The following is a 24079-nucleotide window of genomic DNA, read 5'->3' on the forward strand; positions in this document are numbered from 1 at the left end:
TGAGTATTATTTAATAAACTTCAGGGACCCGAATGATGCTACGAGGCTCAAATCCCAGTGGCTGTTCCTGTTGCTAAACACCTAAATGCTTCCTGGCCTTTGATAACACTTACCCTTTTGTATTCCCTGCTCATAGCCCATTTGACACAGAGAACCTGTTTCTGTCCCCTGGAACTACTGCCAAGTTTTCTCTGGGTAGTAGGAAAAGCTCCTTATACAACTGGACTCCGCCAAACACTCCAAGCTTCAGGGAGAAATATTATCTCGTAAGTATGATGGGGGAAGTAAAACACTGTGCACAAACAGTGAACTGGGGCTGTGTGTGAGGCATCAGATTGTTGCAGAAGAGAATTGGACAGACCACAGACACAGGGCAGTATGGAGATCATTATGGGGTGTTTTATTTTTTTAATTTAACTCCTGTTGTTTTCAATCCTATTTTAGACTCTTGAAATGCAAACATTTTTTTTCCTGCCAAATATTCCCCATGTGCAGCCAGGCATAAATTAGAGCAGTCTACACTGGGAACTGGCCAATCCCAGGAGCAGTGAACCATAGTGGTGGTTTAAAGGTGGAGTATAAAACATCCCCTTCTCTCCCCCCTCTCCCCAGTCTAGTGCCAAGTGCAGTTCAGTTGGACCAGAGAATCTCCTGTGTTTCGAACAGAATTTACACTTAGTGTTGCTGCTTTGTTCCGTATGCTCCTGCCTCTTATTAGCACAGGCAATATGTAGCAAAGGCATGGTGTGCGTACACTCCCCTAACCTCAACACAGGTTCCCATGTCAGCCTGACAGTCAGGTTTGTGTGCTCCTGCCAAGCCAGCAGAGGGAGTACAAAGCATTGCTTGTAGATAAGTCTTCTGCAAACAGTGGCATTATGGGGCTATGTAGTTATTTAATGTGTGTGCTGTATTTATTAATAACTAATCATGAAAACGTTTTCCAGCCAATTTAATATCATATTGTACTGGGCTGAAGGGGGGTCAGAACCGATTTGTTAGGGCCCCTTTGGAATGAAAAATGTGACAGGCAGTGAGTGGCCTCTTACACTATTTTTTTTAACATTCAGTTTAAAGTTCTTTAAATGTGGAGTCATCTCTGCCTGTCTTCAGCTCTTCCCTGAGGCGAGATCAATGTAAATGTTGGACCCATGCATGGCTTGCCCTGACAGGTCCTCCTGCTCTGGTCTGCATGGGGCTCAGAGATTTCTCTGGCCATTATAGCTGTCTGTCACCCCAAATCTCTGCAGAAGGGCAAGGCTGAGACTCTCCATCTCTGGGTAAATCTTGTATTTATCAAGTAGCTGTACTTACACTTGACCCTGTTTGTTGCAGTCTGTTTCGCAGCAACGAGTTAACCAAGGTGGCATAAATGATGAGGCGCGAGCCCCCTCCATACTGAGCTACTTGGCTGACTGTGACTTTGATGTGCATGTAAGGAATGACAACCACAGCTCTGCAGAGACTGATTCATTCAGCTTCCAGGATCAGAAAGGAACAGAAACCAGAAATGTGACTCCAGCTTCAGACCACAGGACCCTGCCATTGGTTCTTGTACAGGACACCTGTGCAGAAGGAAGACAACACAAGTCTCCAAACCACACAACTCTAGATATCCTGAAAGAGACACCCACCGTGGATGGAGCTCCAAATAGCCCATCCAACCCAAGGGACATTAGCAAAGATGGCAGAGATTCCATCAGCCAGCACTGGAGTCACCAGCCAGTGGAACAAGAAAATGTCCTGTCTGTTGGTCGGAAAAGCTTGAACACTGAAGATGACATAAAACCAGCTGGAAGTGCCAAAGTAGTTGAGAAACTCCTTCAAGAAGTGTTTAATTTGCTGAAATCACAGAATCCAGGGCAAACCCGATTGGAGGAATTGGAGTACCAAGTTTTATGCATCAGGGACAAATTAAAGGTGTGGTGTTATTTTCACCTTTGTGCAATAAGCTGTAGTTTTTGCTGTTCATCATTTTTCCTCTTACTATTCTAAAGGGCTCAAAACCACATGATGAAGTATCGATGGCTTCAAAATTTTCAGTGGCACATTTCCAAAATGTTGGTTTGACCACCAGAGCTCAGGCATTTCTCAGAAATGGCTGGAAGTCAAGAGTGCTAGCTAAGTGCAACAACATTTCAGTCTGTATAACATCTCTCATGCACTTTATCCCAACATGCTTTGCAGAGCTGAATAACAGAGGGAAGGAGAAATTAGAAAGCAGAGTATAATCAAGGCCCTGTGTTCTCTGAGCCAAACTGGACCTAAATTCTGTAGTAAGGTCCCTGCATTGTGGGACACTGGTGTGGGATTCCACAGTCATATCATTTAGATGGAGGTTTTAATGGGGAAAAAAAACCCAAGAAGATTAATAAGGCAATCAGGATATTAGCCACTGTGTTTTATTTTTATATTAAATTCTACATCTGATGATACAGTCTGGGATTAGAGGAAGCACATTTCATGTTTTTTTTTCCTGCTAAAATGATCAGCAGTGAAATTGTTGACAATGTTGGCATGTATGTTGTCATCTATAAGTTTCAGAGTGAACACCCCCTTGATGAATGGGTCAGTCCATAAGAGCTAATGTTTAAGGGCTTCTGCACCCTCAGAAAGATGACAGTTATGCAGATTAAAACTCAGTTTCTGTTTAAGCATGGGCTGCTGGTGGACACTCCCTCAGGCGAGGCTAGCCCCTGGCCCTACTCCTTCTGCACAAGGCCCCTTTCTGTCTCCCCTTGGCAGAGCCCTGAGGGCCCCCCTTTGTTCCCACCTCCCGCGGCTCGCCTGGGCTGTGCTGGCCGACCGACCTGAGCCCTGGGCCAGCCCGAGCAGCCCGTCGCTGGCCAGAGAATGGTAAAGGCTGTGTGCCTCCCACAGCTGTCCATCTCTGGAGTCCAGGGAGATTACTGAGGAACCCGGAAGCTGAATAGCAGATACAGCCTCAGCTGCCCCGGAACCTGCATGACACATAATAATAAGTAAAACCCCACAAATGGCATCCCACGGCTATTATACCCGCCACCCATGTGTTTAAGGATATCTTCACAACCATATGAGACTAGAAACATTTTTCCCCCTACGTGAAAGATTCTGGAGCACAACTATGTGGCAAAGGGTGGATTGCACTTGTAGTCCCACAGCTGTGGAATACATGAGGCCCTGTGTGTAGGCAAGAGAGAGAAGACACTGTAGGATTTCAGCTAGATCTGAGATAAGAATGTCACTGATACTGCTTTCTACTCCTAAATCTTTAGCCCTCAGAAAAATTAAAAGAAAATTAAAAAAACATAAACACCCCCCAAACCAACCCAACCCCTTTCCCAAAACTTCTACCCCAAGCAGAGAAAGGGGAGAAATGCCAGACACCCCATGAAGGGGTAGGAGCACGCTATTGAAGGTGCTCAGATACTATAGTGATGGGTGGTAGTATAAAACTGATAGCTCTAGATCTTAAGAAGGAGAAAGACAGGAAAGTTGTACCAAATGGCAGGAGCTGCAGAGAAGGAGGGTCTTACACTCACACTGGTGAGGTTGTAGGAAACCCAAGGAGAATTTTAAAACTGGATAAACCTTTTGAACTAGTTCCTGAAATGAATTGGCAAAGTTGTTTCAGGGTGGGGGCGATGTGGCTGAAGTGCTTTGTATGTGTGAAAGGACCAGCTCTTCTGGTGTGTTGTGGATGAGCTGATGGGAGCAAACTGTCCCGTGGTTGAATAGATGGTGATTTGTAAATCCGTATGGGTGAACTGCTGGGGGGGACACCAGGATCCTTGCAAAGAACAATAGTTTATTTCCTATCTATCAACAGCTGAAGACATCTCATCAGAAACATTCATCCATGGAGAGTCTGATGGTGGAGATGGTGCTGGAAAGTTTTGACTTTTTAAACACGGACTGCAGTGCTGATGAGCTTTCCTTATTTGGAAGCATAAGGACAGACAGTACCAGGTGAGCAGACCAATGCATCCCATTGAGGGGCTGGAGGGATTGACAAGAGGAAGATTAGGAGTTAAATACACTGAACTCAGTTAGGCAATGACTTTGTAGTGGGGGGAGGTTGGTGCCCAGGGTGTGGACACCCAGGAGAGAGAGGAATTGTTTAGGATACTAAGAAACTTACAACTCAGTCAGAGCAATAAATGGGTTGAAATTTGGGAATGTTTAGGCTGAATATCTGGAAAACCCTTCCTCCTACTAGGCTGAAGAATGGGATAGTTGGGATATTTAAAACTTCAGCAAACAGATGTATGGGTATGATGAGGAACAGTTTTGCAAGGGAACAGGCCAGGAGCAGCTCACAGGTCTCTTCTACTGGGTTATGTTTCATATTTGTAACCCTTGCTCATAACACTCAAACTTACCCTTCGGGGTTGTGGGCCTGATCCTGCGAGGTGCTGAGTAGCCCCAGATAGACCAGACTGTAAAGCATCCTTGTGTTGGAGTTGCTAGAGAACAAGGTGTTTTTATTTTGCTTTTGCAATACGTCATTCCAAATAGGCCAGCCAGTCAACGCACATTATCGATGGCAGTGTCTTGTTTGGATGGTGGTCCTCACAAAAACGAGGTCACAGGATTAGCTGACATACTGTTGCCTTCCTGACATGAGAATTAGAGATTTAAATCCCCATCTTCACCTTTGTAGGAAGTTTACACACAACCAAGATTGTTAACAGGCTTACTGCTTCTATAGAGCATCAGTTATTTGTCAAAAGTGGTGACCACTTTGGTGAGTTTGGGGACTATTATTGAGAAGACAGGAAGAGAAACTTTCACATTCATTTGTTGAAGATATAGGAGTTAATGGCTAGAGGTGCCTTGTGGGTTTTAAACAACTTTTAATGTTTTCTTGGTGTTTTAGATCCTTCTGCTTCACTGCACACAATGGCTGGTTAACATTAACTACTTGTTCCCCTTTCTTAACTTCTCTAACAGCACTTACAATGACAATATACTGGGCTATGACAGGAAAACAGAAACGAAAGAATTAACCACAGGGAATGATGATTTAGACAAACTTCTGATAGTTCATCTGCAGTTGTGCAAAGCTCTCTTGCAGGTAAGGAATGGCGTATGGTGAACCCATTTGCAGTGGATTGATACTGGCCCAGATCCCGGGATGCAGGGCAGGCACTTTGCACTTTGCAACAGGCACAGAGCTGGCATAGCCAGCCCTATGAGAATCCCCCTAGCACAGACTTCTCTGGTAGCATAGTGTGGGAGTAACGGCTTCTATGCCAGACCCTTCTTCTCTGGCTGTTGGTGAAGGGGACATGGTTGGAGTGAAAGCTGGCATGGCTGGGACATACTTCTGCCCCAGCACTTGCTGCTCTATTTGCCTCTCACATCCAAGGGCAGCCTTCAGGCTAGTTTAAGGCAAGCATAAGGCAGGCTTCAGGCTACCCTGATTGATGCTGGAAACCAGCCCTTCACTCAGTTGGTGCAGCATCAGGGAGCGCAACACCCATCTTTTCCGCCATTCCTGAGTTGCACTGTGGACTCCATGGCCATAGCTGAGGATCTGGGTCATCATTTATAACCACCAAGCAAAGACAGAACTGGCGATTTATGAGGTTATGTTATAAAGTAGAATGACTAAGAATGGAACTGCAGATCACTTGAGCCAGATTTTCAAACTACAATGCACAGACCTATGTAAAGGGAAATCAGGTGGGCATAAACGGCTTCTGCAAAACTGGACCTTTTTTGCTGGAGTAGGAATTAATAGCTCTGCACTCAGAAGACTTATGCATGGTGAGCTGGCTATGAATGAAGTAGGACGGGTTTGGATTGAACTGCATCTTGATTGGCAAAAGACCAATTTTTCAGAGAGAAAATTTGGTATCACTGGAATAAAATAGCCAGTATCCAGGGTAAGTAATGATGATTTCTCTAGAACAGTGGTTCTCAAACAGAGTCCCAGGGCCCCCTAGGGAGCCTCGAGCAGGTTTCAGGCGGGCCTCCAAGCAGGGCCAGTATTAGACTCGCTGGAGCCCAGAAATCCGAAGCCCCACCCGGGGCTGAAGCTGAAGACTGAGCAAGGTATCTTAGTGGGGGTCCCGGTGGTGTGGGGTCCCTGGCAGTTGCCCTGCTTGGTACCCCCTAACACTGACTCTGGCTTTTATATGCAGAAAACCAGTTGTTGTGGCACAGGTGGGCTCTGGAGTCTTTATAGCATGTTGGGGGGGGCTCAGAAAGAAAAAGGCTCGGAACCTCTGCTCTTGAACACCTCTGGGAGTCATAGGTGCTGAACAGCCACAGTCCCTATTCGTTTCACTAGGAGTAGTGGGTGTTCAGCATCAGCTAGGATCAGGCCCTGAAGCACAAAAGGCTTTCTACAAGGATTACTCCACACATCAGTACAATACATCAACCTTGGGCTGCTATTGAACCATGTACAGCAATGTTATAACCATTTCAGATGGGAAGAGAAGACTTTCCAGTTCAGAGAGAGATGCAAAATGTAATCATAGAATCATAGGAGCGGAAGGGACCCTCAAGAGGTCATCTAGTCCAGTCCCTTGCACTCAGGGCAGGACTAAGTATTATCGAGACCATCCCCTGCTCTTAAAAATCTCCAATGATGGAGATTCCACAACCTCCCTAGGCAATTTATTCCACTGCTTAACCATCCTGACAGTTAGGAAGTTTTTCCTAATGTCCAACCTAACTAGGGTGACCGTATTTTCCCAAAGGAAAAATGGGACACCCCATGGGGCTGGCCCGAGGCCCTCCTCTCCCCTCATGCATGGGGCAGCCCAAGCCCCCCTGCCACCCACCCACGTGGGACTGGCCTGGCCCAAGACACTGTCCTGAGCCCTCCCTCCTGCATGCTTGCCCCCGAGCATGTTCCTCTGTGCCCCGCTAGGGGTCGCAACCCACTTTTTTTTTTTTTTTTGGCAAAACTGGGCATTTGTCCAGTTTGCTCTTAACAAATAATGATCAGTTGGCAAGAGCAAACTGGACAAATGCCCAATTTTGCCAAAAGAAGTCGGGACGGCCAGGACAAGGCTTAAGAAAGGGACTGTCCTGGCCAAAACAGGATGCATGGTCACTCTAAACCTAACCCATCCTTGCTGCACTTTAAGCCCATTGCTTCTTGTCCTATCTGCAGAGGTTAAGGAGAACAATTTTTCTCCCTCTTCCTTATAACAATCTTTTACATACTTGAAAACTGTTATCATGTCCCCTCTCAGTCTTCTCTTTTCCAGACTACACAAACACAATTTTTTCAATCTTCCCTCATAGGTCATGTTTTCGAGACCTTTAATCATTTGTGTTGTTCTTCTCTGGACTTTCTCCAATTTGTCCACATCTTTCCTGAAATGCGGCGCCCAGAACTGGACACAATACTCCAGCTGAGGCCTAATCAGCATGGAGTAGAAGAATTGCTGCTTGTGTCTTGCTTACAACACTCCTGCTAATACATCACAGAATGACGGGTGGTTTGTTTTTTTTTCCAACAGTGTTACACTGTTGACTCTCATTTAGTTTGTGATCCTCTATGACCCTGCAAATCCCTTTCCACAGTACTCCTTCCTAGGCAGCCATTTCCCATTTTGTATGTGTGCAACTGACAGTGTCTTCCTAAGTGGAGTGCTTTGCATTTGTCCTTATTGAATTTCATCCTATTTACTTCCGACCAGTTCTCCAGTTGGTCCAGATCATTTTGAATTTTAATCCTATTCTCCAAAGGACTTACAACCCCTCCCAGCTTGGTATCATCCGCAGACTTTATAAGTGTACTTTCTAAGCTATTCTCTAAATCATTGATGAAGATATTGAACAGAACTGGACCCAGCACTGATTCCTGCGGGACCCCACTTAATATGTGCTTCCAGCTTGACTGTGATCTACTGATAACTACTCGCTGGGAACAGTTTTCCAACCAGCTATGCATCCATCTTATAGTAGCTCCATCTAGCTTGTATTTCCCTAGTTTGTTTATGAGGAGGTCATGAGAGACCGTATCAAAAACCTTACTAAAGTCAAGATATACCACATCTACCGCTTTTCCTCTATCCACAAGGCTTGTTATCCTGTCAAAGAAAGCTATTAGGTTGGTTTGACACAACTTCTTCTTGACAAATCCATGCTGACTGTTACTTATCACCTTACTGTCTTCTAGGTGTTCGCTGATTATTTGCTCCATTATCTTTCCAGGAACTGAAGTAAAGCTAAGTGGTCTGTAAATCCCTGGGTTGTCCTGATTTCCCTTTTTATAGATTGGCTCTATATTTGCCTTTTTCCAGTCCTCTGGAAACTTTCCCATCTTCGATGACTTTTTGAAGATAATCACTAATGGCTCAGATATCTCCTCAGTCAGCTCCTTGAGTATTCTAGGATGGATTTCTTCAGGCCCTGGTAACTTGAAGACATCTAACTTTAGGTAATTTTTAGCTTGTTTTTTCCCTATTTTAGCCTCTGATGCTACCTCCGCATTCACTATGTTAGATGTCCAATTGCTACTAACCTTTTTGATGAAAACTGAAACAAACAGATCATTTAGCACTTCTGCCATTTCTACATTTTCTGTTTATTGTTCCCCTCTCCCGCCTTTGAGTAATGGGCCTACTCTGTCCTTGGTCTTCCTCTTGCTTCTAATGTATTTGTAGGATGTTACCCTCTATGTCTCTAGCTAGTTTAATCTCGTTTTGTGCCTTGGCCTTTCTAATTTTGTGTCTACATATTTGTGTTATTTGTTTATATTCATCCTTTTTAATTTGACCTAGTTTCCACTTTTGGTAGGACTCTTTTTTTTTTTTTTTTTTTTTTTTTGAGTTTCAGATTATTATAGGTCTGCTGGTTATGCCAGAGTGGTCTCTTGCCATACTTCCTATCTTTCCTACGCAGTGAGATAGTTTGCTCTTGTGCCCTTAATAATGTCTCTTTGAAAAACTGACAACTCTCTTGAACTGTTTTTTTCCGCTTGGACTTGCTTCTCATGGGAATCTTACCTACCAACTCCCTGAGTTTGCTAAAGTCTGCCTTCTTGAAATCCATAACCTTTATTGTGCTGTTTCCCCTCTTATCATTCCTTAGAATCATGAACTCTACCATTTCATGATCATTTTCACCTATGCTGCCTTCCACTTTCAAATTCTCAACCAGTTCCTCCCTATTTGTCAAAATCAAATCTAGAACAGCCTCTCCCCTAGTAGCTTTCTCCACCTTCTGAAATAATTGTCTCCAGTACATTCTAAGAACTTGTTGGATAATCTGTGCCCTGCTGTGTTATTTTCCCAACAGATGTCTGGATAGTTGAAGTCCCGCATCACCACTGAATCCTGTGCTTTGGATGATTTTGTTAGTTTTTTAAAAAAAGCCTCATGCACCTCTTCTTCCTGGTTAGATGGTCTGTAGTAAACCTTACTATGACATCACTCTTGTTTTTTACCCCTTTTATCCTTATCCACAGACTTTCAACAAGTCTGTCTCCTATTTCCATCTCATCCAAGACACAATGCGAAAAATGGATTTCTGTGGGAGGCAGTTGTCTTCCCGACTAGCTGTTGGAGAGTTGAGCGCTGAAAGTCAGGGGGTTCAGCACTTCTTCAGTTTGCTCAATGCTTTAATCTCAGCCACTGAGAAAAAGTACACTTTGTTTCAGAAACTGGTTTCGCCAAACATAGCCCGAATTGTCCAGGAGAGCCTTCTGGAAGAAGTGTCACGGCAGAAACAAGTGCTGGAAACTGTTTCAAAGCTCTGTGTTCTGGAAGCTCTGAGCTTCACCTCTGTTGAAGAGGGTGAGTAATGTGTGTGTGATGCCAAGGCATATGTAGGAGACCAGAGAGGCCCAGGTAACATGGCTCTCACCTCGTATGACAAATCAGGGATTGATTCTGAAGGCTTTTAAATAAATTCTGAGTCAAATCAGCTTTTATGGGTAGGTTATAAACCCTAACAGCTGGGACTCAGCTCTTTCTTGGTTAGAAAGGAAAGGGTTTTTAGAATTGCTGCCCCAGGCAATGATTAACTTGACCCTGTATGTACCAAGTAAATCATAGAGCTTGCATATTTCATGTAAAGGGGCTTCCCCCACCCCATACGAAGGGGGTCATAAGTGTTTTGAATTTTGCATTTGAAGGATTTTCAAAAGTGCTCAACACTGGCTTCACTCAACTCTCTTTAAAATGGATGATAAAACTCCCACTGAGTCCAGGGGGATCAGAGTTAAGCCAACAGTGAGCACTTTTGAAAATCCTAAATCTTTGGTTTCAAGGAAAATGGGTAATTATTTGAGGCCAGTTTAGGCACCTAAACATGCAGATAGGCATCCAGTAGGATTTTCAAAACTAGGTGCATATTTGTATTTTTAGGTGCCTAAATGCCTTTAAAAATCTGGCCCTTGGACATCAACATTATCCCTCCCTAGCAAAAGGGAGTGAGTGAAATAGCAACACAAATGAGATTATTAGATACTGAATGATGCAGGTTTTTATTGTGGTGATCCAAATTAAACTGTTGACCAGCCCCCACAGGACTTACTCAGAAAAACTCCCTTGAAATTTAGGGGAATTTTGCCTAAGCAAGGACTGTTGGATTAGACCCCACATTTGGATTTGAGAAGCAATTAGCCCCTAGGGAAGAGGAGCAGGGGCTTTTTTACTTGCCCTCTAGAACATGGAGGTGATTTTATGATTGTAGGTCTTTGCTCATCCTACCACCTAACACACAATCCTTTTATCTTGCAAAATGCTGTCGTAGGCTGTCTGCAATCCTAATAGGTTGATCATGGTCCAATGAGATAATTTAGGGTGCTAGAGAAGGGGAATCCCTAGTAGAGCACAGTCCATGTCCCTGCAAAGGCATGAGCTAGGAGCATGATAGACCTCTCACTTACACGCTGGTATGAGTGTAGAGCCTAATCCAAAGCTCACTGAAGTTTATGGAAAGACTCCCATTGACTTTAGTGGGCTTTGGATCAGGTCCTCAGTGAGTCTTTAATAAATTGGCAATAAAATTAAGTTGTAAAGAAATCCATCTACGGAATGTAAAAAAAATGACGTTCATACATTTGTTAGCCATCCCAACTGGTGTCTCATGTCTCATTTAAAATGCACTCCAGCTCACTTGCTGACTTTGTAAAACTTTATTCTACAGTTATTCACAAGGCGAAAAAGCACAAGCAGTGTTTGAAAATCTGGAGTGAATTCACAGAGCCAGGAAATATCTTGTTCTGTTCATCGGAAAAATTCCAGAATCCACTGAAATACGTATTAATGTTCAAAGTGAAGGAGAAATATCCAGGACACCTAGAAGCAGGTACCAGTCAATTAGCAGAAGATAAGGCACCTAATTTTATTTGTACACTGAGTTTAAGGTTGTCCCTGTAGGTTTTTTAAAATGACATAGAACTTGTTCTTGGTAAACTATATTTAAAATTCAGGCTCTATCCCCTTGATTTATTACTTATACTATAAAATGACCATAGCACTCTGCACACGCAGCTTGATGAGTCATTACTTCTCTCCCATGACATTATGGACTGTTAGATTAATGTTTTGTAATAATTTTGGGTGGGATTTACCAAATCACATGAGGGGGTTAGGAGTCAATGGGAGTTAGAAACCTGACTCGCTTGGGCACTCTTGAAAATCCCTCCCTTCTATTTGATGTACCAAAGAAGTTACAATCAAAAATTGCAGGCATTTAATCGCTAAGATAATTATGAATGTTGTGCTGTGTTCTATCTTCTGTGTTACACACATCTCAGAAAGTCAACATGGAGTTACTGTTATTTCTTGTATTGGCAGTGGTGTCCAGAGACCCCTGTTGGGATGAGAGCCCTGTTTCGCTAGGTGCTGTACAAACATGAGGCAGACATAGGCCCAGATCTTCAAAGGTATTTAGGTGCCTAACTCCCAGAATCTGGGCCATCATCCATATCCTGAAGAGTTTATCATTTAAGTATTCTGTATGTCACTCAATGGCCTTGTGGTGATGTGTGAACGCTGAAAGTAAAGCTTAGTACAGACTCTGCTGCAGAGGGGTGTGCTCACACGCACCCACACGCACAGTGCCCCCATTGTAGAAGAGAGAAAACAAAATTGATAAAAACTGACTAAAAGACGGACACAAACAACATCTGACATTAGGACTTACATTTTGGATGAGCCCTTTCATTTAGATTTTACCCAGCACTGAATGCACAATATGGCCAAGAATTCCCACAGGACGATCTTTCTAAACAAAGGAATTGCCCTTACACAACCATGGTTTTTCCAAAGGGCTTCTAAACATATGCACAGAGCACTGCTTTGTTTTATATACTAAAATCATGATACTCTGCTTTACAGATGGGGAAACTGAGGCCCAGAAAGGTTTAGTGGCTCTTTCAAGGTCACACAGCTAGTTCCTGAGTCCCTGCATTAATCTTCTTAGACCAGGCTGCCTTGTTTTTGTTACCAACTACAGACCTGATTCAAAGTCTGTTAAGTCAATACAAAAACTCCCGTTGATTTCAGTGGGTGTTGGATGAGGTCTGTTTTGTACTTTGGCTGGAATTTTCAGCAGAGGGTGGGGCCTGCCTTCTACTGAGTTTCAGTGAGATTTAGGCCCCTACTTCCTTATGTTCCTCTGAAAATTCCAGCCTTCAACGTCGTCTTGTTAAAACTGTAAATGAAATGCATGAGTGCAAAGTGTCCTGCTCCTCAGCGGGCCTTCTTTGTTTGCTCTTCTCTGCATGTCTGTTCAGTGCTGCAAAGGCTGCTGGAGCAGATCGTCACCTGCAGCGGGTTGCTCCCCTCTGGGAGCCCCCCTGAAGAACTGCTTACCTTATTCCAGTTTCACAGCTACCTGGAGAAAGAGCATGTTACCAGCCTGGAGAAGCACTTGGCAGAACTCATCAAAGAAGGTAATGGCAGGCTGCCAGGTACTGCACTCAGACAAACAACCCTCAGGCTAGCTAGTTGGCTGCTGGAATGGCTTATGGGGCTGTATCTGTTCCAATCCCCAAGGGATAATTTTTTTAAGTAAGGATACAACCCTACCATAATACAATTCTCCTCACTATGCCCATGCAGTTTTTGCCTTCCCTGCTCTAATTAAATCAGGCTCATAGCTAGACAGGAAAGGAACAGATTTGATGCAAATATTTAGCTCAAGTGTCTGGCTTAGGTCTCAAAGTCTGCAATATAAGGAGAGACCAAACTGGCCGCACAGTAAGCTGCTGTGTTCCACAGCTGAGTAGATGGTTTATGGTATCGCATGATCTTAATGGCAGTGATGAGAGACAGATCAGTGGCATTAAGATTCCAGGAGTAACTAATATGCATTTGCTGAGAGCACTACTGTCATGCTGAAACCCTGTCCACCCAGTACTTTGAAAATCTGACTGTGGCAGATACTGGGGTAATTTCATTTCCTCTGGGCCATTCATGCCTGCTCAGTATGTGAACGCAAAGGCCTAGGAAGTTTGTCTATCGCGTGTAGGGTTTCAAAAGGACAGTGTGCTGCGTTATTTTTAAAACAAGGCATATTATTTTCTCTCTATAGTACAGTTACACTCCTCCTAACCAGTGCAGCCTTATCTTTCACAGATGCTTATTTTAACTTTTCAGTTTCCCCTCTTTTTTAGTAATAGTCAAATTGTCATTCTTCCAAAAGGTTTCAGATTCACCGAATCGGTTTTTATTAATTTAGCACCTATGGACCTTAGTCAAAAATCAGGGCCCTATTTTGCTAGGCACTGTGCATACATATTGTAAAAACATAGCCCCAGCCTCAGGAAGTTTACAAGCTAGGTTTATGCGGAGATGAAAAGGACAAACTGGGGGAAGAAGGGAGGATAAGAGAATGGTAAAACAAGCATGTTTGGTGCAGACTAGCAGTACTTGCAGCTCACCTCTTACCTAGTCATGTACCTCGCAAAGTATTTTCTAAGAGACAGCCTTGCTCAGTAGTGATGTTAATAAGGGGCACATGTCTGAGGTAGGAGACAAAATTGGAAGGGACTTCTCAAAACCAACTCCCTATAGACACTGCACACAGTTGTAGCTGAACTGATTCTTCCATTTGTAGTGATGCTCATTGAGGAGCTACAGTGTCCTGGGCGACTTAAGAAAATCAAGAAACTAAAAGGAAAGCGACTGAGCCAGCTCCAGCCTCTGCCCCAAACTTTACGGCTGCTTGGGATTCTGCAGTTAGATGACAACCGCCACGTCAGCAAAGCAGCAACGGCTTGTCTCTCTCGGGCGGCAACAAATAAGAATTTCAGGGAGAAGGTATTAACTGAATTGGGCCAATTCATGGTTTCTCACCTGTTTTCAGAGTGAGATGCTATAATTCAAGGAATCCAATCTCCCTGAGAGCAGCAGTATTTTGGGGGGAAGGAGTTGTACTTTGCATCCTGCTTCTAGGAAGCTCTCACCCTGCACCCACTGGGGTAGCAGATGTTGAGTTAAGGATCAACACTCTGTTCAGTTCTATCCTGCACTATTGACACCCGCCATGTTCCACCCCAGAGCCTGCTGCCTTTCAGCATCAGAAGTTATTCTTGTGTGTTGTTTGATCAGTTTCAAATAGGTAAAGCAGCACTGGATCTCACTCCACTTGGCATGCAGAACACTCGAGAAGTTATTTGCAGGGTAACCAATCACTCAATCTTATTTTCTAGGCTCTGCTTTTTTACACGGATATTTTAGCCGAGTGTGATGCAAAAATACAGCAAGCTGCATGTCTGGCTCTCAAAAACCTCAGAGTAAGTGTGTTTGACTGGGTAACTGGACTTTTATCATGTGGGGCTGTGTCCAGCTGTATGGCCAAAGGTTCATCTTAATTTTTTCTGGTGGGCATTGTTCAGATTTTTGTTTAAATTACCTCATATACATGAGGAAACTGAGGTTTTCTTTAGCTCTGAATGGTTTTTGCTGCTACTTGAGGCAACCAGCAGAGAGAGTAATGGTCATGTAAATCCTATTCGAACCGGGACAACAACTAGAGTATAGAGTAGACACAATGAACATTCTTAGTTACCACTTCACTCTTAATAGGGAGAAGAGTTGGGTTGGAAAACAGGGGTTCTGATTGGAGAGACTTTAGCTTCTAGCAAGGTACTAACAATGGAATCAAACATAGAATAGAGTTTGTGCTCTTGCTTTAAGATTGGCTGAATACATTTCTAATCCTGCTTTGAGAGTAACTGCTCATCAACAATCCCAGCATGCTCGAGGCTCTCGTCTTTTAAAAAAAGCTGTCCGCTTTCTGTCTTAAGTTACCAGCAGAATTCAACACAAATTAGCAGAACTTTTCCTGCACAGAGGGGAGTCAAATCCTTCCAGTAACTTTCATAGCCAGTTAGTTTGCACACAAGCAACTACTGTCAGCACAACTCTTTGCATTTCCTTATTTTTAAAAAAAAAAAAAATCACAAGATAGACCAAGCCACTAACTCTTACTTTTTAGGAATGACTGATAGAAAGCTGTCTTGGGCCCTTTGTGTCTGCAACTGTGTGATAACTTGGCTGACTCAGTGCTCTTTGGGCCTGGTTCACCATTGCATTACTTCAGTTTTATGCCAGTGTAACTCCATTGAAACTGCAAGTACAATACTGGAGTAATGCAGTGGTAAATCACATCCTAGATCTTCAAAACTTTAATCCTTTGAGTCTAGGCTAGAAGGTGGCAAACTTATGCCTATGCTAAGAAAACCAACCTATAGCCAATTCGGGAGGATGGGGGGGGGGGGGGGAGGGAAAACCACCATATTAGAATTGAGATACAAGAAAAGATGGCAGTTGAACAGCTGGTGCATGTCTGCATATTTATGTAACAGATAGTACCTTGGTGTTAGGGTGGGAAAACTGTTTGAGAGAAATGATCAAAATTAAATAGATAATGCTGCAGTTTTTTCTTATCCCAAACAGGCCATAGAAAGCATTGAGCAGATTGCCAGCCTGTGTCAGTCTGAAGCAGAGGATGTACGGAACGCTGCCAGGGAAACAACGCTGTCATTTGGTAAATGTTTACTGCAGCTTTAAATAAAGATGCTGAAAGGAGAGAGACAGATGAGCTATTAAGAAAACAAAATAGGCCTAAAGTTTTACCAACATGCATCAGCAAAAGAATTTGTTTAAGGCGGAGATAACAGGTTTTATGACACACTGGGTCAGAACATTACAATAATCTTAATACAACATACATGCTAAGTCTTTCAAGGCTTTGTATATATACAGGCCCAGAAGACAGCTTGAGGGGGAAGTGCTGTACAAACTATTAACCATTGTAAAGGGACAGTGAGCATCAAGATAATTTCACGTAACAAACAAGGCATAAAATTAAAGATATTCCAGCATTGCTGTCAACACCATTGTTAGCAAAATATTAGCATTTGGTAGTGTGTCTTTTGGGAGCCATAGATGTAAAAGTCTAACCAGACTGATAACTAGGGTGAAGTCTTATTGAATCTAGGTAGGATTTGATTTTAAAATATGTAGTATGGACATCACTGTTGTAAATAAAGAAGCCAACATAGAGACTGATTCAATTGAGTTACAGCAGTGTAAAACTCAATTGACACAGGGGGTCAAGCTCAGAATGTAACTGCCAAGAATATCAAAGGGGTGTATTCATTAACTTGCATTTTCCAGAGAGAAAAATTAAGCTGTGATCCAGTTGCCATCAAGGAACTGAAATTAGGTTGGCAAAGATGGGATCTGATTCTGTGCAATTACTGTTTGAGTGAGGCAGGATGGGAGCACATATGTAGTAACTAAAGAGATTCCCCAAGTACCTTTGGCATAGATAGTACATATTGGCTTTCTTTTCACTTGTACTACATTTCTTACCACATCTAGATTCATGGCCAGTGATTAGACAATTGCCCCAGGAAACAAGAATGGTTTCATTTTAAGGTATTCCTTTACAACAGTTCATCTACATTCAGGCCAAATTTTCCAACTACTTATGCTTTTGGGTGTCTCTTTTCTGGACACACCAAACTGATGCCTTAAAGGGGCCTGATTTTCAGCAGGTAGCTGCTCAGCCATTTTTTGAAACTGGGTCCCTTTTAAAGGTCTCTCAAGCTGAGCATCCAAAAAACACTAAGGCGGTGATTTTCAAGAGTGACTGAACACCCAAGTTGTAACAAGGTCATAAGAGGAGGTACAGAGCTATGGGGAAACTTTTAACAGATCCTCACCTCATCCGAGCTTCCCTCACAGATTTTTTGTCCTCACTATGATCTGTCTATCTTTATTTGTAGGTGAAAAAGGACGACTAGCCTTTGAAAAAATGGACAGAGTATGCTGTGAGTTGAGAGACACTGTATACCAAGAAGCTGAAATTGAAATCACAATATTTTAACTAAATGAAATGCTGAAGCTGATCTACAACCCAGGTCTGACCTACAGCCCAGGTGGCTACAGAAGGATTTGGTTTGCATGGTATATTTTCCATTTACCAATAGGTGGTTAAATTAGCACACACAGTTATCTAGCAGATTTCAGAATATTGAGTGGGAGCATCCATTTGGGACAGCGCTTCCATTTGGGAGGTTAGGACTAAAAACCACACAGCAGCTAGATCAGAATTCTTCTGACACTGAGCTGAAACCATGAAGTATCACTGTGTGGTGCTAGTGTAAATCCATCAGCCCCTCTCAGGCTGTGTCCACCAGGAAGCACAATAAACCTTGAAAAAACTCAGTCTGCCCACATTAGGAGGCAAAAGGGGAGTCTAACAGGAGATTTAGTAACTTGTTTGTTTTCACTAAGAATCCTGACTCAATTTCACAAACTCATTCTCCTCCTCTTCTGTGGGGATTCATGAGTGGCAAGGGAGCAAAGGTAAAGTGTAGCCTTAGACCTGGCATGTGACAGTACTGCCTCTCTTAGTGCAGAGAGCATGAGCAGAAATAAAGCTTAGTGTGAAGAGATAGAGGTTTCCTTTCTGCTTCGCATGTAGAAACTCTGAACTGATGGCAACGGGCCTGTTCATTATCATCCCGAAGTGTTTTCCCCTCCTTTGACACAAACTACTTAAAAATGAAGGGTCAGCTCCTCAGTTGGTGTGAAAGGAGCATAACTCCACTAGATTACAGCAGCTGAATAGCTGGTCCTAGATGTAGCTTTCCTACAGCCTTAGAGTTTTGACTTTATGGATATAAGACAATGTGGATGTGGACAGCAGCACTCAGGAGCCAGAATACCTATATATACTTAGTCAATGTTAGTTAGATCTGCAGAAAACTAGTCCAAGCTGAAGTTATTAACCAGCACTTGTTCTGTCTGATGTCATAGCAGCTGCCATGCACTTTAAAACATCATTTCTAGGCTGGTCTGTGCTATCTTGTAAATTTGAGTAAGATCTTAAAAGTTAATTGGTTTCTGGAAGCAATGTAAAAATGTACAGTAGACAAATTGGGATTTCAGTGCTTTAAACAAGAGATGTTTGAAATTAACTCTAATCTGAAAACCGTGTAAGCATAGATAGGAAGAAACTATTAAGGGAATATTCCTTCAACCTCACTTGTTTACTTTAAGAATTCAGCACATGCCTATCCTTCACATTTATGGATTAAGTGTATAGAACTGAGTTGTATATGGACAGCTCCAGGCAGAAGTGTCAAGTTTTTAATTTATACACTTAATCATTTAATCTTAGGCTAAGGTTAAAAAAGGGTACCTGAAGTCAGGCTCCTTAATCCATACTTGAGCACCTAGAAGTGGCCTGATTTTCAACAGAAGGTGCTGAATGCTCAGCTCTTAAAATAAGACCACCCACTCTGAGTATTCAAATATGGGTTTAGGAACTTCACGTGAGGCACAATACTTGAACAGTCTTGGTCTTTATGTATATATTATACAGTATATTGTGCTTTGTACTTTTCTATTCAGTATTTATTTCTATGTTGGTTTACGTACAGTTTTCTAAAATTTTAAATAAAACATTAAGTGCTTGCCTTTTTGTAAACAGTCTGTGTGCTGAAAACGTTATGGGGGCAACTATTAAACAGATCCTTTAGAACAAAACTAGTGAAATAAGCCACAGCCAAATATGGGGGAGGATAGATCACATATTTAGTTCTATGGTCACTGCTTATGAAATATGGACCTGAATTTATTTGTTTAGTTACCAGCATTATTTTAGAAACATAAGTTTATATAGCACCTGCTCTGGCTGTTTTGGGGAAATAAACAGAACATAGGCCTGGCATTCAAAGTCAGGCTGAAACTTTTTGCTCTCCTAAATAAAAAAAAAGAGGAATGTTAGGGAGGAGACGTGCTGGCTTGAAAAGCATCTTTCGGTTACTGTTCCACTCCAAACGTAAAACAGGAGAGCTCTTCCTCAGCAGTACACAGAGCTCCACTTAATTTGCAGACATTTACAAGCAGAGGGCATACACACAGTTGTAATATTTGCATATATTATAACTTCATCCTTACAAGAGAACAAGGAAGAGTTTGTTTAAAAGTGAGAGAGGATTACAATACAAGAACGAAGTTGATCCAAGCTGCAGTCTGAGCTAGGTTTTATGCAGTTACACTAACGTGACTCAGTGTCACATCCCATCTCTTCGACACTGGTGTTTCTCATGTCTTTTTAAGGGATTACTGGGATTGGCATCTCCAGGCAGCTTTACTTAAACTATATACACATACAGAGCAGACGAATGTGTACAATCACCACTCTCATAACGGACACTGATCTAACGGTAATCAAAAGGCCCAAAGCTTGTCTCATTAAAAAGTCTATGAAAAAGCACCCAGAATACTTGGAGATGTCATATTTACATCTGCAGGAAACTTTGTTGTACAAGTTGCTGTAGCATATAGTCCCATCCTGAAGAACAAATTTAGCAAGTCAATCCACAGCTAGTAAACTGTTGTAAGAACAATTATAGTGCTTTAGAGATCTTTAATGTTGCAGGTTGCACATCAGAGAGTTTATTGATATGACTGAAACACTACATATTTAAACTCAGTTGAACATCTATGAGCAAGCAGATCTGTAGTGAAAATGCATTTTATTTTACAGCAGACATCTAGTTACTGACCTGAAAGCAAGTTTTCTGCACTAGTGGAAATATTCTTAATATTTCTATTAACGTGAGAAATCACAAAATAATCAGTAGGAGGTGAAATCCTGTTGATAACCTAAAGGTCTAAATTTGTTAGAGTGACTAAATCATCTCTACCTCTGTGATAAAACAGGAAGTGGAAAGACTCATACATCCATTCTTTAAAAAAATTTTATTGTTGCAACTAAAATGAGAACTGAAAACTTGTATGGGAAATTGAAAAACTGTACAGTTACTGAAAACTGAGGTCATTGCAGCGCCTTACACAAAAGACAAGATACCTGAAAATGTATTATACCAAAACATTTAGCTTTTGTTTTTTATTTTTTTATATTTTTTTAAAAAAGTTTATTCTATGGCAATCTGTAAAAAAAGAAAGACCTGATGAGTAAATATTTGCTTAAGGCATATAGCAGAGCAGCTAACTTTCTAACAATTTTAACATGGATATTTGTCCATTTTTCCCAAGAACAGGTTAATCAATACACCCACTTTGAAACACTACTGTATATATACACACACCCAAACTACTACATACATATACAGGACATCAAAACAAAATGCTTACAGTTTAGCATTATAAGCCTTATACACACCTCACGGCTTATAGGGCATTCCACTGTATGTTCCCACTACAGTACAAGGCCTCCCCTTGACTTCAAACAGATGAAAGCCAAGTAGTAAAGTTAGCTGGGAGAAAGGGGCATATTAGCTAGAGCTGCTGTCTCTCTGTACAGTGAGATGTGTCTAAGTTTTAATTTGTGGGAAAGGTTGCAAAATACAGTACAACTGTGGATTCCATACTTTCATCAACCCCAATATTTACATTTGTCCAAACAGAGGAAAATACTGTAAGTTCCATTCAGTTTATAGGCCACTCATTTATTTCACAAGTCTTGATCGCTAGAAACAAACTAAGTAGGGCCTGATGGCACAAAGTACTCACTTGAAACCTTGCTTTATTGGTGACCTTTCCAAAAGCAGAGTTTCCCCAAGTGCAAGTTTCTGAAGGCAGCACAGCAAGTCATTCTGAAATTGTTGAGATATTTGTTGCCAAAATTGACTGGAGGTGAGGTGTGAATATGGCTTAATACACACTTTGGAATGTCTGTATTATACTTACTCAGCTGAAATGAACTATGCTAAACAACCGGGTTACACTGAGTATGCAGAAATTCAATAAAAAATCGTGCCAAATATTAGGCAAGTACGTTACCTGATAAACACCAAATCAATGTATCGCTGAATGAAGACACTTTCAGCAACACCCTTTGAACCACAGCCACTTAAATGATCAGATCATGCAAATATAATTTGGGCACATCAGTAAGCAGAAGTATAAGTTTTTTCATCTTTCAAGCACATGGTATTTAATCAGGACACTAGAAGACTTTACATGCATTCTAATACAAAGGGGGTACAAATGTTGCCTTACAACAATATTCTACCAGATGATGGAGAGAATAACGGGGACAAAGCAATCACATATTGTATCTTAAATACACAAATGATCCATTATATATTATATCATTTTTCTATACTCAAATTTTTCATGTTTCCAATAATATACTAAATACTGACTGCTTACAATATTCCCCCTTTCAAGTACTGGTCTGACCAACAGTCTCACAGGTAAATTTTTAATTCCCAGTACTACCTGAGGATTTATTATTATTGTACTTTTGAGAAGCCCTTGATGCAAGCTTAACATTTAAAAAACCCCAAAACAAATAAAAACAACCCTTCCACCCCAAGTCAACACCTTATGGATTTAAGGAAAGAGCAAGAGCTACTGGCAGCTTTGAAAAAAATAAATATGGAGTGAAAGGACTGTTACACAATATACTCCATAAAGATGTTTACACTGAGAACGGTGGTTAAGTGCTATACAACCAGAATGCATTTTAAAAGCACTGATTAGTAACACTTGCAGATCAGTCATCATGGTTTAGTTATAACCACTACTGCTTTAAGTAGTGAATTTGCTTCTAATCTCTGCCCTATGAGCAAAGATTTTCTCTATTGTTTAAAATGTATGAATTTCGTACTCATGAAAGGAAAAGATTAACAGCATTGATGAGAATTAGGTTTAGTGCAATGCAAGCCTCCAGTCACAGCTCTGCTGATGCACTCCTAACACTATTCAAGTCCTGGGCCTCTCTTGAGTAGGCACAACCAACTGAGCCATTGTTCGGTTGTTTTGTCCTAATCTGTACTCTACACCACCCAGCTCTTTTCTCACTTTGAGCTAGGATAGGAACACCCACATCTGCAGAGCTGCAAGGCCTCAGGCACTTATGCCCCACTACCCCAGTAATCATTTAACAACATAATTTCAAACCAAACTAAAGTCAATTTTGAAATCTTTACTTAAAAGAAGATCACACAATCGCTTGCATCATGATAAGCCAACTGGTATGTTCAAAGACCAACAGGTCTTCTGTTGATCTTTTAAGTTTGTTAAGGAAGCTGCCAAGGCATTAATTGCTCTGGATATATTGAAATGCTTTCCAAATAGTTTCTCACATCATCCTGGAGTACGCTCCTCCTCCCTCTGGTTTGTGCACAAAGCACATTACTCCTTACAAGCCAGGTTTAGAGTGAAACTGCATTTTTACGATCCAAATGATGAAGTTTAAAAACTGGTCCTTCTAAATGCCAGCTGAACAGCTGTAAAATGCTGGTGGACATGTTTTGGTTGAATTTCCCTTCCTGCTTCCCTCCTCCCCCACATCCCAGAATATAAAGGTAAAAACAACTTTACAGAGATTGGTACAATGTAAGTAGGCATAGGTGCAAGTAGAGTGCAACAAAAAAAGTCAATGGGGAAATACTTTTTGTTTTTTTAAAAAACACAATGTTTGACATGTTGGGATACCCTGAGCAAATGCAGAAGCCTGTTTTTATAAAGATATGTAAAAGAAGCTAGTTAAGAACAGTTATGCCATGATTAAATATATCAATACCACAGGCACTGCCCACAACTGAGTCTTTAACAGATGAAGTGAGACCAAAAAGTTTACATTCTTCAGATATGTGGATTCTCTCTCTTTTTGGGAACTCAGTAATAATATAAATCATGTATTTGGTTACAACACTTGGAGAGTACAAGCAAGTTTCACTTGCGCCTAGTTTCTTTCTGAAGTAACACAAGGAAAAAGAACTGGCTTTTAAAAAAGGCTAAAAACAACAATGTGTTGTAATTCTATTATTCCAGAAAAAAGAAAAAAAAAGGAAAAAAAAAAAGACTTATTTGGCATTTTCTCTGCTTACTCCTGAATATTTTAAGGCCCTGAGATTAGAATATTATGTTCTTGGGACCACAGGGCTAAATTAAACCCTAGTGCATCAATTCTCTCTTTAAGCCCTAACCAAAAGTTCCAGCCTTTCAACCTAAGGTATATTTCCACTGAGACAAGGCTCAGATGCCTCAATTAGATTTCTTTCATAGAAGCGGATTACACACTGGTCAAATTGTTGTTGTTCTTTGTATACTCAATCTTGCTGACATGTCCATCAATGAAAACATACCCTGTAACAGAGGTAAGCTCCTGCTGTGAGGACAGTGAACATACAGATATTCACTAGAAATGGCTTCCAAGTTGTCATCATGTTCTCATCATCCTCTTCTATGTTTTCTGACTTCACTGGCTCCTCTTTGTGGGGCGAGGCACACAGATTTTCACCAACAGTTCTCCTCCTCGGTTCAGTGTCTTGACTAGTGCTGAGGGATGAAGAAATAAATATTCAGTATAGTATTCTCCCCTTGAGGGGGAAGGTGTGCAGACACTGAGGCCCAATCCAGACACCTCATGGACACTTACAGATGAAGATGTAGATCAGTTATCAGCAAGAGATTTTACACCTGATGCACAAGATGTATCCTTTTAAAGATTATAGTTAGGGCTTTCAGTTAGAGATTTAAACTGATATTTATTGCCCTAATCAGCTGGGTGTTGCTAGTAAACAAGTTGCTTCTTATCCCAAGTTGATTGCCATATCCCTGATGATACTCAAGCATCTACCCAGTTCAGATTCTCCACTTCAAGGCCACACATC

The 24079-nt window shown here is 41.7% G+C and overlaps 2 protein-coding genes across 5 annotated transcripts in view; one reads left to right on the forward strand and one right to left on the reverse strand.

Moving 5' to 3' along the window:
- Nucleotides 1–18912, forward strand: part of RIPOR3 (RIPOR family member 3) — a 69504-nt gene extending 50592 nt beyond the window's left edge. For all 4 annotated transcript variants that reach the window (XM_077832413.1, XM_077832416.1, XM_077832414.1 and 1 more), the window contains 11 exons: nucleotides 137–266; nucleotides 1336–1920; nucleotides 3812–3951; nucleotides 4936–5059; nucleotides 9611–9746; nucleotides 11104–11265; nucleotides 12698–12856; nucleotides 14023–14225; nucleotides 14618–14701; nucleotides 15867–15957; nucleotides 17204–18912. In XM_077832413.1, coding sequence (XP_077688539.1) covers nucleotides 137–266; nucleotides 1336–1920; nucleotides 3812–3951; nucleotides 4936–5059; nucleotides 9611–9746; nucleotides 11104–11265; nucleotides 12698–12856; nucleotides 14023–14225; nucleotides 14618–14701; nucleotides 15867–15957; nucleotides 17204–17304 — 1915 coding nt within the window. In that variant the 3' untranslated portion in view covers nucleotides 17305–18912. The remainder of the gene's footprint in view (nucleotides 1–136; nucleotides 267–1335; nucleotides 1921–3811; nucleotides 3952–4935; nucleotides 5060–9610; nucleotides 9747–11103; nucleotides 11266–12697; nucleotides 12857–14022; nucleotides 14226–14617; nucleotides 14702–15866; nucleotides 15958–17203) is intronic.
- A 1261-nt stretch (nucleotides 18913–20173) lies between these two features.
- The window catches only part of PTPN1 (protein tyrosine phosphatase non-receptor type 1), a 61467-nt gene continuing 57561 nt past the window's right edge, over nucleotides 20174–24079 (reverse strand). Inside the window, exon 9 of the mRNA XM_077831842.1 lies at nucleotides 20174–23744. Within this exon, the coding sequence (XP_077687968.1) occupies nucleotides 23537–23744 (208 nt within the window). The 3' untranslated portion in view covers nucleotides 20174–23536. The remainder of the gene's footprint in view (nucleotides 23745–24079) is intronic.

Source organism: Eretmochelys imbricata, chromosome 13 (genome assembly GCF_965152235.1).
Source record: "Eretmochelys imbricata isolate rEreImb1 chromosome 13, rEreImb1.hap1, whole genome shotgun sequence".
Taxonomy (NCBI): Eukaryota; Metazoa; Chordata; order Testudines; family Cheloniidae; genus Eretmochelys; species Eretmochelys imbricata.